Source organism: Cervus elaphus, chromosome X, assembly GCF_910594005.1.
Source record: "Cervus elaphus chromosome X, mCerEla1.1, whole genome shotgun sequence".
NCBI lineage: Eukaryota > Metazoa > Chordata > Mammalia > Artiodactyla > Cervidae > Cervus > Cervus elaphus.
In genome coordinates this window covers 178881530-178896887 of record NC_057848.1, presented here as the reverse complement: position 1 = coordinate 178896887, position 15358 = coordinate 178881530, and the positions used below count along the sequence as shown (strand labels likewise).

The window sequence follows — 15358 nt, the reverse complement described above, 5'->3', positions numbered from 1 at the left end:
AATTCTTTGGCGCTCAGCCTCCTTTGTGGTTCAAGCTCAACCTTCAACTCTGCTCCGAGGGCCGCACTGTCTGCGTTCTGCCCTCAACACAAGAGCAGATCATGACCGCCATATCCCTCCTCTTAGGGCTCGAGAGAATGGCTGAGGAAGCAACAGACTCAGGAGCAGTGGAGCTCCTGGTACAATCACGGGACATGCGTCCTGCATGCCTCATTAACTGTCTTCAGATCTCCATGCACAGGGCGTGCATGAGGCATCGCCCAGCTGCAGGCAGGGATCGATGGAATGGTCTTGAGTTGCTCGTGGAAAGAACCATTTAAGGGCTTCCCTGGTGGCTCGGGGGTGAAGAATCCACCTGCCGATGCAGGATATTCGTGTTCGATCCTCAGTCTGGGAAGATCCCGCATGCCGCAGAGCAACTAAGCCACCGCAGCTATTGAACCTGTGTCCCAGAGCCTGTGCTTGGCAGTAACAGAAACCACAGCCATGAGAAGCCCTCGAGCATTGCAACTAGAGAGTTACCCCCGCTCTGCGCAGCTGCAGAAAAGTCCACGGGGCAACGGAGACCCAGCGCAGCCAATGAATAAAGAAAACTGTTTTTAAAAAAACCAATTAAGCCTCTCATCTTCATACATGTATCAACCTGTCATTTTCTTTTTTTCTCTCAAAGGACGAACCGCCATGCTCCGGGGACTGGCTCTGAACTTGGAATCAAGTCCACGGTTTTTGGTAAGGCGTAGCATAGAGGTTTCAGAGTGATGTACCAGTAAGTCCTCTCCACGCGAACTCTCAAGTGGCAAACTCTCAAAGATGTGCACGCGCGTTCCGTCCGGGTCAGGCGTGACCGACATGCCAGCTCGCCCTCCGTCTGCTGTTGCTGACAGTTCTTCAGCTCCGCCGTCTCCCGCCTCCTCTGCCTGCTCAGTCAGTAACCCTTCTTGCCTGACTCAGCCGATGCCAGCCCCTGTGTGCCAGCTGGTACCCCGGACGGCTGTCCTCTTCACGGTACTGCGCGGTGAGATGGAAAAGGTTTACCTTGTGTTCGTTCTCTGTGTGAACAGTACTATAAACCTAACACAGTACAGAACTATACAGCTGATCGGGTTAGCTGGGTACCTGGGCTAACTCTGGTGGACTCACAAATAGGACTTAACGCACGTGTTCCTGGAATGGAACTCGTTTGTACGCAGGGGACAGACTGTAAAAAGAATGTCACCAAATGGCATGAAGGGACACAGAGACATGTCAATCCTACAGACTCCCCACCACCTCCCAGGGATCACGGGCACCCCCCTCACGAGACGTCACACAAGTCATACATACACGCGTGCGTCTAAGGAAGTAATTCGTATAATGTACGGATGCGCGCATGCTCAGGGGTGTCCGACTCTCTGTGACCCCATAGACTGTAGCCCGGCCAGGCTCCTCTGGCCACGGGATTCTCCAGGCAAGAATAATAGAGTGGGTTGCCATTTCCTTCTCCTGGGGATCTGCCTGACCCACGGATTGAATCTGCGCCTCTTGTATCGCAGGCAGATTCTTTACCATCTGAGCCACCAGGGAACCCTAAATGTGTATCTATATATACATGTGCATATGTGGTAAGTCACTCCAGTCGTGTCTGACTCTTTGAGACTGTATGGACCACAGCCCACCAGGCTCCTCTGTCCATGGGATTCTCCAGGCAAGAACACTGGAGTGGCTTGCTATTGCCTTCTCCAGGGGATTTACCCAACTCAGGGATCAAACCCAAGTCTCCTGCATTGGCAGGTGGATTCTGTTCCATATATATATATATGTATGTTTATGCGTGTGTCTCTAGATACACATACAAATATATATTAGTATATCTATTTTTTGGTTTCTCCATGTCCAAAATATTTTTCTCCTGTGTTCTAATACCATTGGTTATGACTATCCAATATTACTTCTCTGTATCTTCTTGAAGCAGAAAATACAATGCAAAAAAGTGTTGGTCACATAGGTAAAAGATACAAATTAGCAGTCAGAATTAAAAAAAAAAACAAAACAGGGATGAATCCAAAAGAGAAAGCCTAATATTCACAACACCCACAGCCATGGAAACAACCAGATATCCATCAGCAAATGAATGGATAAAGAAGATGTGGTACATGTATACAAATGGAATATTACTCAGCTGGGAAAAAGAATGAGATAATGCCATTTGCACCAACATAGATGGATCTAGAGATTGTTATAATATGTGAGGTAAGTCAGACAGAGAAAGACAAATACCATATGATATCACATACATGTGGGATCTTAAAAAAGGATACAAATGAACACCTTTACAAAACAGAAATAGAGTTGCAGACATAGAAAAGAAAGTAATGGTTACCAGGGGGTAAAAGAGGATGGGATGAATTGGGAGATTAAGAGTGCCATATACACACGAGTGCATATAAGATGGATAGCTCCAAAGGACCTCCTCTATGGCACAGGGAACTCTACTCAACATTCTGTAATGACCGAGATGGCCAAAGAATCTAAAAAGAGAGCGGATGCATGTATATTCATAATCAGTTCAGCTTGTCATACACCTGAAGCTAACCCAACACCGTAAGTCAACTATAGCTCCAAAAGCTTTAATAAATACATAAAGTTTTATAAGAAAGAAGAGAAGGGCTAACCATCACCAACTCATCGGACACGAGTTTGAGCAAACTCCAGGAGACGGGGACAAACTCCAGGACAGGGAAGCCTGGTGTGCTGCGATTCCACAGACTCACAATGAGTCGGACGTGACTTAGCATCTAAACAACAGCAAAAACAAACACCGCCTAGAAAAAAAGGAGACATTTCCAAAAAGGCAGCAACGTTCAGAGGCCAAGTAATCCCACGGAGGCTGACTATTGAACCACAGGATATTTCGGAAAATGCTAATTAAAACACAGCAAATCCCATTTCCCGCTCCAGGATGCAAGAGTCCAGCAGTTGACTCAAGTTGGCAAAGACTAAATAGTCCAACGCTTAACATGTATAAAGAAGATGCAAACCATAGGGAGGGAGGTGGGAGGGGCGTTCAGGATGGGGAACACATGTAAATCCATGGCTGATTCATGTCAATGTATGGCAAAAACCACTACAATATTGTAAAGTCATTAGCTTCCAACTAATAAAAATAAATAAAGCACAAAGAGAGATGAACAACAACAACAAAAAAAGAAGATGCAAACCATCTGGAAACAGTGTCAGACTTTATTCTCTTGGGCTCCAAATTCCCTGCAGATGGTGACTGCAGCCATGAAATTAAAAGATGCTTGCTCCTTGGAAGGAAAGCTATCACCAACCTAGACAGCATATTAAAAAGCAGAGACATTACTTTGCCAAGAAAAGTCAGTCTAGTCAAAGCTATGGTTATTCCTAATGTATGGATGTGAGAGTTGGACTATAAAGAAAGCTGAGCGCCAAAGAATGGATGCTTTTGAACTGTGGTGCTAGAGAAGACTGTTGAGAGTCCCTTGGACTGCAAGGAGATCCAACCAGTCCATCCTAAAGTAGATAAGTCCTGGGTGTTCATTGGAAAGACTGACGCTGAAGCTGAAACGCCAATACTTTGGCCACCTGATGGGAAGAACTGACTCATCTGAAGGCTCTGATGCTGGGAAAGATTGAAGGCGGGAGGAGAAGGGGACGACAGATGGTTGGATGGCATCACTAACTCAATGGACATGAGTTTGAGCAAACTCCAGGAGATGGTGATGGACAGGGAGGCCTGGCGTGCTGCAGTCCATGGGGTCGCAAAGAGTCGGACACGACTGAGCGAATGAAAAACAAAACCATCAATGTGGGCAGCTCTCAACATTTACTAATACATGCAGTGTGATAAGCTGTGACCTCCCCCAAGAGACATATCTAAGTGTGTGAATGCACGCGTGCTGAGTCTATTCAGTTGTGTCTGACTCTGTGCGACCCCGAGGACTGTAGCCCTCTCTCCTCCCCGCCCCCCGGCCCCGCCCCGGGCTCCTCTGTCCCTGGGATTCTCCAGGCAGGAATACTAGAGTGGGTTGCCATGCCCTCCTCCAAGGGGAGTCTTCCAGATTCGGGGATGAACTCCTGTCTCCTGCATTGCAGGCAGATTCTTCACCACTGAGCCACTTGGGGAAGCCCCCAAAGTACTGGGCATTGGTGATGGATTCAACCTCCAGCCCCCCGCCCCCTCCCTGGAGGTCAGAGGGTTAAGACTGAAAATTCCAACCCTTTAATCGCCAGTTGGTTGCCCTGACAACCAGCCCCCAGCCTAGGGGCAAGTTACAAAGGTCACACATTAACATAACAAGGGAAGCCTTTCAGGATCGCAGCACCTGGGAAATTCCGAGGGTTTTAGGAGGTCTGAGCCGGAAAAGGGGACCAAAAAACCCCAAATACATACACTTCTTATTATAGACTACAATATCGGAAGCATCAAGAAAGATGTGGGCAAAATGAAAGATGACTTACTTTCACACAGAGAACAGTAACATCTGAAATCTCAACACTCCCTAAATTAAGTTCAAAATCCACCCCCCACCCCCATTAGCTTTTGTTCAGATGAGATGATTATAGTATAGTCATATTACTATAATCATATATATGAGTGTACGGTCATATATACTTTATAAGTATATAGTCATATAATATAGTATATTATGGTCATATAATTATAGTATAGTATACTATAGTATAATCAAAGCTATGGTTTTTCCAGTAGCCATGTCTGGATATGAGAGTTGCACCATAAAGAAAGCTAAGCGCCGAAGAATTGATGCTTTTGAACTGTGGTGTTGGAGAAGACTCTTGAGAGTCCCTTGGACTGCAAGGAGATCCAACCAGTCCATCCTAAAGGAGATCAGTCCTGGGTGTTCATTGGAAGGACTGATGCTGAAGCTGAAACTCCAATACTTTGGCCACCTGATGAGAAGAGCTGACTCATTGGAAAAGACCCTGATGCTGGGAGGGATTGAGAGCAGGAGGAGAAGGGGACGACAGAGGATGAGATGGCTGGATGGCATCACCGACTCGATGCACATGTGTTTGAGTAAACTCCAGGAGTTGGTGATGGACAGGGAGGCCTGGTGTGCTGCGGTCCATGGGGTCGCAAAGAGTCGGATATGACTCAGTGACTGAACAACAAAAATAATATACCACTTGTTAAAACCTAACCACCACCTGAACATAGAAATATGAGCAAATGATTAAACAGAAAGAGACCTCTTCATCCTACACGGGTTTTTTTTTCTATTTGTAAAAATCATCTAAAAGGTGGTCTAGAAATATAATCTGGTCAGTCAAGAAGCGCTCGACTGAACAAAATAAATGCACAATGTGAGAACTGGCAGTTAAATTTTATTTTGAGCAAAATGAGGGCTGCAGGCAGCAGACAGCTCTGAGAGACGGCTCCAAAGAGCTAAGAGGGGGAAGGTCGGTATATAAGTGATTCTGTTGAAGGGGAAGTGAGTGCAATCAAACACGTATTATTTTACGAAAGGTTTCTGCAAGTCACGGGGAGCGGTCACCACCGTGCAGGACTTTTTAGTGCTTTTCTAGGTATGAGGAGATGAAATAATCAGGCTCATGAAATGGGCTCTTGAAACTATCTAGCCATCTGAAGACCTGTCCTGCCAGTCTTGCCCAGAGCACAGATGTCTCCCGTCTGCTGTCCACACTGAGCCCCTTTCAGGGAATGCTGAAGGTCTGCAGCTGTAGCAGCACTTGATTGAATCCTTGCAGAGGTGGACAGAAGATGCCCAAGTGTAGCTGACAAAGGGTAAACACAAAGAGACTGGGGCTTCCCTGGTAGCTCAGCGGTAAAGAATCTGCCTGCAATGTGAGAGACCTAGGTTCGATCCCTGGGTCACGAATATACCCTGGAGAAGGACACGGCAACCCACTCCAGTATTCTGGCCTGGAGGATCCCCCATGGACAGAGGAGCCTGGCAGGCTACAGTCCACGGAGTCACAAAGAGTCAGACACAGCTGAGTGACATAGCAGAGCACACACATCTCATTCACAAGAGGAAATGAGATTTTAAATGGAACCAGAGATGACACAGGAGAGGTGGGTTTTGATGTCCCGGTGACGGAGATGGATTGCAGCTGCCGTTGGCCGCTTGCTGGGGACAGCCGCCTCTGCTTGTTCACATCTGTCAGAATCTGGGTTCCGTGGGTGGTCCCGGCATTCCGGACCGAGGGGAACTTGGAGGCGGAGAACTGGCGACGACCACGGTCATTGACGGCGTCCACCTCCAGGGCTCTGGCCATCACGGCTTCTAATCTCCAAGATCCCGCAGAGAGGACGAAATGAATTCTGTCCACCTGCCAAGGCTGCGGAGGTTGGTGATGTACCCGACTCCCATCGCGGAGTCAGCACCTCCCACGGAAAAGATCACGGCTAGAGGAGAGGTGTGATTTCCAGCAAGAAGCCAGATGACTTTGGAGCAAACACACAATCTGACTGGTAAATTCAACAAAGATGCAGACTTAGACAAACTGCATATGGGTAGGGACACAGTTCTACAAGCATATGAGCAGATATGTGTGTTGGGAGGTTGGGGGTCCACGTTTTCCATGTATATGTCCTTTAGCTAGGAACTTCCCTGGTAGCTCACATAGTAAAGAATCTGCCTGCCATACAGGAGACCCAGGTTCGATCCCTGGGTTGGGAAGAGCCCCTGGAGGAGGAAATGGCAGCCCACTCCAGTATTCCTGCCTGGAGAATCCCACGGACAGAGGAGCCTTGCAGGCTACAGTCCACGGGGTCACAGAGAGTCGGACACGACTGAGTGACTCACACACACAGCACATCCTCTCGCTAAACAAACTCCTTCTCGAGAATTTATCCTAAAGAGAAAATCACGCGGAAGATCCAAACAGACATCTCTCCAAAGAAGACATACAGACAGCCCTCTGGTACGTGAAAAGATGCTCAGCATCGCTAGTTATTAAAGAAACGCGAATCAAAACTCCAGCGAGGGGAGACCTCACACTGGTCAGACCGAAATGAAGCGAAAGTCGCTAAGCTGTGTCCGACTCTCTGCGACCCCATACAGTCCATGGAATTCTCCAGGCCAGAATAGTGGAGTGGGTAGCCCTTCCCTTCTCCAGGGCATCTTCCTGACCCAGGGATCTAACCAAGGTCTCCCTCATTGCAGGCAGATTCTTTACCAGCTGATTCTTTACCAGAACGGTATGGAGGTTCCTTAAAAAAAATAAAAAAAAAAACAAACCTAAAAATAGATCTACCATCTGACCCCGCAATCCTACTGCTAGGAACATGGAGAAAACCATGCTTAGAAAAAATACCTGCAGCTCAACCTTCACAGCAGTTTTGGTGGGAATGTATACTTGGGCAGGCATGATGGAAAATGGTATGGAATGTTCTTTAAACACTAGAAACAGAGCTCTCCTACGATCCTGTGATCCCACTGCTGGGGCATACACCTGGAGAAAATGATCGTGGGAAAAGACACGTGCACCCCAGCGTTCATCACAGCACCAGGCTCAATAGCAAAGACACGGACGCTACCTCAATGTCTGTCAACAGAGGGACAGAGAAAGAAGACGTGGAGCCTGGAATCGGTAGCACAGCGGCGTCGAGGAGGTTAAAGCCAGGTCTGCCCGCGGACCGCAGCAACGCCCCGAGCATCTCAGCCTTTACCTTGAAGACCCACCAGCCCAGGAGCTTCTTGACGAGGCGGGTGCCCCAGAAGACGTGTCTGTAGAGGTCGGTGTCCACCACGCCGGGGTCGGCCACGTTGGCGGTCACGGGGGCGCCCCGGGCCGTCAGCAGCGCCTGCAGGTGGTAGGTGAAGAGCACCAGGGCCAGCTTGCTCTGGGCGTAGGCCGCGTGCGCTGAGTAGCCGGTTCTGCGGGAGCAAAGGGGAGAGGCCGTGAGACCCGGGCGTCTGCATGTCGACGCCGCCCTCGCCCGGCCGTGGACGACAGCGCCAGGCACAGGTTGCGGGCATCCGGAGACGTGCCCGAGGTCAAGGGAGCTGTGCTGACCACTCAGTCGTGTCCGACTCTTTGCAACCCCGCGGGCTGCAGCCCGCCAGGCTCCTCTGCCCACGGGGATTCTCCAGGCAAGAAGGCTGGAGTGGGTTGCCGTGCCCTCCGCCAGGGGATCTTGCCCGACCCAGGCATCAAACCCAGGTGTCCCGCATTGGCAGGCAGATTCTTTACCGACTGAGTCTCCAGGGATGCCCAAGTGTGTTATCTGCACTGTGTAGATCTCCTAGGACGCTACAGGGTGGATATTTCACCTAATACGGGGTCAGGGAACTGGCCAATTTAGATGCAGAGGCCTGTGGCAATAGTTGCTATGGGGCTTGGTCAGTTCCAGAGATGTTTATCCTGTGAGCTTGGAGCAGGGCTCCACACCTGTGACCTTGCTATAGGGCTCCACACCACGCGTTTTTTTTCTCCTTTGAATGTTCAAGGCTTGGGAAAGATGCTATGACAGATGTACTTCTCGAGCGCACAATGACCACCTCCATCCACTCCTTTTTGGCTTCCTACCATCAGGGACTATTTTATGGGGCTGGACGTGGGCACCACTTCATGAAAACCACAGGGCGTTTTCTGGCGGTGCAGGGGTGAAGACTCCCTCACCTTCCAATGCAAGAGGTGTGGGTTTGATCCCCGGGTCAGGGAGCTAAAGTCCTACACGCCTTGTGGCCAAAATACCAAAACATAAAACAGAAGCAACATGGCATGAATAAGAAATTCAATAAGGACTTTAAAAAACAGTTCCCAACAACAACAACAACAAAAATTCTTTAAATAAATAAAAACATAATGGTGGTCACTTACACCTATCCTTTCCTAGAAAGTAATGTTCCTGAAACATAGCAAAAAAAAAAATTCACTGCAGAGAAAATATCACTCCAGGCAAACTAATTGTGGTGTCTAAGCAGCTAGTAATTTTATGCATAGCTACAGAGCGGGGCAAAATGAAGAGCTTGTTGATATCTCTACTGGGGACTTTCCTGGTGGTCCAGGGGCTAAGAAGCCACCTGCCAATTCACGGACTCTGTGTGTTCCATCCCTGGTCAGGGAGCTAAGATTCCAGTGCCTCACAGCCAAAAATACCAACCAGAGCAATAATATTCCAATAAAATCTTTCAAAATAAATAACAAGGACCAGTTTCGAGTCTTTCATCCCTTTTTTTTCGGTCATCAACAATAAATCTACAAATAAAACCCAAGTGATTTGTGCTTAAAAAGAAAAAGTAGCACTTGAAATTGTGAAAGGTAGATTAAAACATGACAATTCAACTAGGGACAAAAAAGAAGAGAAGAAACATTGTAACAGGTTGAATATCGACTTCAGAAATGGCCCATGTGGAAAAAAACAAGTCTGGAAAAAAAAAAAGAAAACCAAGGAACACTTCCTGGCAAAATACTTTATGTCTGATTCATTGGGGATCGGTCATTTTCTTCATGTCCGTGGCTCTTTTTATGTAATTTTGTGGATACAAATGCAGCCCCACTTGTGTGTCTTCTTCTGGTTCAACGTGCCCTAGAGTCTATGTTATTTTACATCTTCAACCCCAGAGCTGACTCTAACAGTCGGAGAAAATCCATCCACGGATTTCACCCTTGTGGAAATTTAATACAGTCAAAGATTAAAAAGAAAGAAATCTGTCCTGACATGAGAAGCAAAAAAAAAAAAAAAAGCACTCACTGGAATTCAATGCCTCTTATGCACAAAGGCTCTTAACTAAACAGGAATTGAAAATTGCAATAAATGAACTAAATGGACTCAATGATTCAGAAAAGCAAATTCAGGAAACATGACCAAGGGAAAAAAGCACATAAGAGGGAAAAAACGAGAAAAGGGAAAGGGAAATATTTAAAATTTAAAATGTAGAAAACAGGACAAGCAATGAATGACAAGACTGAGAAATGAAGTCACGTAAGCGTCATTGCCCAGTGAGGCTTTCTGAAAAAAAACAACAAAAAAACCCCACACCTCACGCTGCTTTGTAAATTGCACATGTGGGCTCTCGGCTGTCAAAATGTGACGACCACGGCAACACCGTCGGGGACTCCGTCCCACCTCCTGCCGTTTCCCTGGGCAGCGACTTTCTTCCCTGTCATCAGGGCCCCCCACGGCATCGCCGGCAGCCAGCCAGCCACTTGTCCCAAGAGGCCACGTGCAAACTCTGAGGTTCTTCCGGGGGGACCCTGCAATTTAAGCTGGAGAATAAACCCCAAGTCCTTCGTTTTCGTGATGAGTGAGGGCAGGTGGGCCAAGGGTGACGCGGGACGAGCTTCCGCAGAGCGTCGTCTGCCAGAGGAACTCCAAACACAATCTTTTGTTGGAGGGAGGAACAGAGATGATAATACAGCACAGTTCGAAGCACAAATTCCCTCCCCCGAGTCCATGACAGCCCCCCTAATTATAGTCAAGATGCTCGTTTCTGGCAAGCTGTTCCTCTCTCTTCCCAGCAGGGGAGGAGAAAGCTCCAGGGATGAGGGGGTTATTAAGTAGGGGGCGGTAAAGGCTCAACTTTCCTGTTGGCATTGGACCGTTTCAACAACACACGCATCCGTTTGCTCCTGAATTAACAGGGCTGTTTGGGAGGGAAGCGCAGTCGTGAATTTAGAAAGAAGAGAAAGGTGCAGTCTCCTTAAAGGAAAACTGACGCACGACAGAATTATGGCTTCCCTCTACGGAGAGTGGCATGGAGCTTCTTTAATAAACTAAAAATAAAACTAGGGTATGACTAGCAACCCCACTCCTGAGCACGCATCCCGAGAAAAAGCACAGTTCAAAAAGGCACGGGCATGCCAATGGTCACTGCAGCACTATTTACAGTAACCAGGACCTGGAAGCAACCTAGATGTCCATCGACAGATGAGCGGACAAAGAGGATGTGGCAATATGTATGTGGAATATTACTAAGCCATAAAAAGGGAAGGAAACTGGGTCATCTGTCGCGACATGGATGGACCCAGAGAAGCTGTCGTACAGACTGCAGGGAGTCAGAAAGAGACAGTTGTCGGATATTCACGCACATATAGGGAATCTGGAAACGTGATACTGAGGAACCTGTTTGCAGGGCAGGAAGACAGACACTGATGTATAGAACAGACATGCAGACATGGGGTCTGGTGGGGGGAGCAGGGGGTGGGATAGGCAGAGAGAGGAGCCCTGACATCTATCCGCCACCATGCATAAAATGGCTAGCTAGTGCGAAGCTGATGCGTAGCCGAGGGAGGTCGGCTGTGTGGTCTGTGATGACCTAATGGGGCGGGATGGGGGTTGCAAAGGCAGCTCAAGAGGGAAGGGATTATGTGTACGCATACAGCGGATTCACTTCATCATACGGCAGATACTAACACAATATTGTAAAGCAATCACGCTCCAGTGAAAAAATAAATATGCTGACCACGTTTGCAAAGAAGAGTTATGGTTCTCGACAATAGCATGCGGAAGAGACAGTGGGAAAAGTCAATACTTTTCTCTAAAGGAGTTTTTTTTTTTTTTTTAAAGAAGAAGAAAACAAGACTACAAGTTAATTTCAGGAGTGGTTCCCCGGTGGTTTGAAAGATAAAGAAACATCCACAGTGGAAATGGAAAAGAATCAGAGCTGAGGCACCAGAGAAGAAGATTGCCATTAAAGTGTCTAAGCAAAGGCCCGAGGGACAACAGACCCACTTGGTACAATGAAGAGATGATCACAGTGTTAACAGACAGAAGGCAGCCAGCAGGGAAAGTCAACCTACAAACTCAAGCACAGGTAGAAGATATTCATAAGATGCCTACAAGACTTGATTCGAAACATGAGACTTGTAGTAAGTGACCTTTGTAATACACGATGTCAAAAAGTGGAACTGAAATCATACATACACCTTTGTTGTCAACAAACAGTAACTTATTCATATAACTACCTCATAAATAACTTGAAGGTCATTCTAAAACAGAAGTAGAGATGTTACTGTGGTAGCCTTTTTGTTGGAAAGGAAAAAAAATGTTTCTTCTATACTTTTATGTTCTGTAACCGGGGCGTGCAAATTAAGCCAACAACTGTCAGATTGACAAGAGAAACACATGAATTTCACTTCTAATGTCACAGGTGTGGGGGATTTCATAGAAAAGAAAAGAAATGCCAAAGACTTGGGAAGTCCTCATTTCTCAGAAGTTTCTGTTTCTAGTTAGATCAGGGAAGTTCCAGAAAGGCATCTTTCTGCATCGGTCCCTTCTCAATGGCCTTCAGCGCAAAATAATCTGTATATCAAAGTGGCACATTATGAGTTGGCACGTTCAGATCCCTGTCACTTTCTCTATCTTAAAGGCAAGAGAAGGAAAGTCGAGGAATGGCATTTTAAACACAATATACGCAAATCTTTGTACTGAATCAAAGACTCGATCATTCTCTAAAGGGTTGGTTCTTGATTAAAAACTTAGGAAAGCATTACTTAGAGATGGGAAATCTTATCATAAATTGCAGCAGCGTGGTTTTTTTCGGTTGAGAAGAGGACACTGGACCTTGACACCTGCGTTTCCTGTAAACAGTAGGTGGTGTTTACAAGGCTGAGTGTTATATTTGGTCTGGGTCTGGCACTGAACTCAGAGCCAGTCTAAGCCCACCTCAGGAAGGACCCTGAGATGCCCGAGACCAGGTGCTAAGTGGACATAGTGAGGAAGGGCACCCATTGCCAGCAAGACGCCAGGAATGGGGTAGATCGTACATTTGCACTAAAAAAAAAAAAAAGAGTTTTTCGAGTTCTCATCAGAGGAAAAAATAGGTACTGTCTAAAGGGCTTCCTCCGTGGCTCAGTGGTAAAGAATCTGCCTGTGATGCAGGAGGCATGGACTCGATCCCTGGGTCCGGAAGCTCCCCCGGAGGAGGAAATGGCGACCCACTCCAGTGTGTTGCTGCCTGGAGAATCCCATGGACAGAGGAGCCTGGCGGGCTACCGTCCTTGGGGTCACAGAGAGTTGGACGTGACTGAGGGATTACACAACAACAACATAAAATAAGCTGCAGAAATGGCACCAAGGGGACTTCCCTGGTGTTCCCGTTGTTAAGATTTTACCTTCCAGTGTAAGGGATGTGAGTCTGATCCCCGGTCAGGGAACTAACATCCCTGCATGTTGCAGGGTGTGTCCAAAAAGTAAAAAAAAATTAAAGAGGAACGAGGATATATTTTACAGCATGAGGAATATAGCCAATATGAGACAATAAATACAATACAATCCTTAAACTTATATGCTATACATTAATGTGGAAATGGCAACCCACTCCAGTATTCTTGCCTGGAGAACCCCATGGATGGAGGAGCCAGGAGGCTACAGTCTGTGAGGTCGCAGAGAGTCAGACACGACTGAGCAAAAAATGATACACATGCAAAAAATGATATGAATATGACAATATATGTGACTATGCAAGCATAATTACATATTACACATACAATTATATAAATTATACATATACATTATATAAATTATATATATAATTATATAAATATTAATACAATTATTTAAGTTAAATAAGTTTAACTGTTCAACTTTAAAAGTTATATATTTAATATATTTAACAATTATATGTTTAATATATATATTAAATGTAAATACATGTAAATGTAATATTACATAATGTTGCAACATTATGTAATATTACATTTACATGTTACTACATAAATATATAGTAAATATATATTGATATATTAATATTAGATATATATTAGTAACATAGTAATATAAATATTGTTATATATATAAATTAATATATGCAATATATAATGATAAAATACTGGAGTGGGTTGCCATTTCCTCCTCCAGACGATCTTCCCAACCCAGGGATCGAACCCAGGTCTCTCAGATCGTAGGCAGATTCTTTGTCATCTAAGCCACCAGGGGAGTTCCATATATTAAATGTATAACATCTGTTTCATATATAATAGCATAAAATATGTGTAGGTAGAAGCATTCCCCTGCTCCAGAGGATCTTCCCAGACCCAGGAACTGAACCGGGGTCTCCTGCATTGCAGGCAGATGCTTCACCAACAGAGCTATCAGGGAAGCCCTGAAAAAACATCATGGAAAAGAATAAAAAAGAAAAGAATGGATATACGTGTGTAGCGGAGTCACTTTGCTGCAAGGCGGAAATTACAACACTGTATGTCCACTATGCCTCATAGACTAAATTTTAACTATGCTTCACGGTTTCCTCATGTGTTGAAGAATATAATAGGATTTGCCTCAAAGCGTAAATATAAACAGACTGATATGCAGAGAGTGCTTAAATGTGTGACGGCGAAACAGCCAACACTTCCTAATACAGGCAGATCTCGTTTTGCTGCACGCCAGCGATACTTGCATTTTTGTACCCACTGAAGGTGTGGGTCAGCTCCGTCTGGAGTAAATCTGCCGGCACCGTGTTTAAAAACAGCGTCTGTTCACTTCACGTCCGCGTGTGACGTGTCGGTCACTCTCGCCGTATCCTTTTATTTTAATTTGAAATTTGACAGAATTTTTATTTCACAGTGCCCTGATCCCGATAGAAGTGAAGGGCCAGTTGAAAATGGTGCTCTGAAGTTCTGACTTGACACTTAGAGCTGTAAGTTGCTAGGTTATAAGCAAGGTGTAACCAAGATGGAAGCAGACAAGTAATATAAAAAGTTTAGGTAGCTAGGAGATTCATATTGTTATTTCTCCAGGGACATATTTCCAGCTAAATCTAAAATAAAGGCCTGCTTTCTCACAGTATTTTAAAGCTTTGCGTGATGATCATATTTGTTACGTTGAGCTGTGATGAGTGACCTTTGATGTGGCTACTGCAAAAAGGTTGTGACTTTCATGCAGAGTACAGTCAGAAAGAGAAAAACAAATATTGTTTATTAGCACACGTGAAAAGTAGAGAAACGGCAGGTTTTCCATTGCTAAGTCGTGTCTGACTCTTTGCGACCCCATGGACTGCAGCCCTCCAGGCTCCTCCAGTCCGTGGGATTCTCCGGGCAAGAATACTGGAGCGGGTTGCCGTTCCCTTCTCCAGGGAGAAAAATAGTGTACATGCTCTTATTTGCAAAACAGAAATAGACACACAGACATAGAAGAGAAGCATATGGACACCAAAGTCGGGGTGGGATGAATTGACAGACTGTGATTGATCCACATGCACGATTGATACCATGTATAAAATAGATAACTAATGAGGACTACTTACAGCCCAAGAACTCTTACAAAAAGATTACAAGTCACTGAGAGGAGATGGTTGGATGGCATCACCGACTCGATGGACATGAGTTTGGGTAAACTCCAGGAGTCAGTGATGGACAGGGAGGCCTGGCGTGCCATGGTCCACGGGGTCGCCAAGAGTCGGACACGACTGAGCAACTGAACTGAACT

At 46.0% G+C, this 15358-nt stretch overlaps 1 protein-coding gene across 1 annotated transcript in view; it reads right to left on the bottom strand.

Moving 5' to 3' along the window:
• The window catches only part of DHRSX (dehydrogenase/reductase X-linked), a 171001-nt gene that overhangs the window by 8743 nt on the left and 146900 nt on the right, over nt 1-15358 (bottom strand). Inside the window, exon 6 of the mRNA XM_043895364.1 lies at nt 7658-7865. Coding sequence (XP_043751299.1) covers nt 7658-7865 — 208 coding nt within the window. The remainder of the gene's footprint in view (nt 1-7657; nt 7866-15358) is intronic.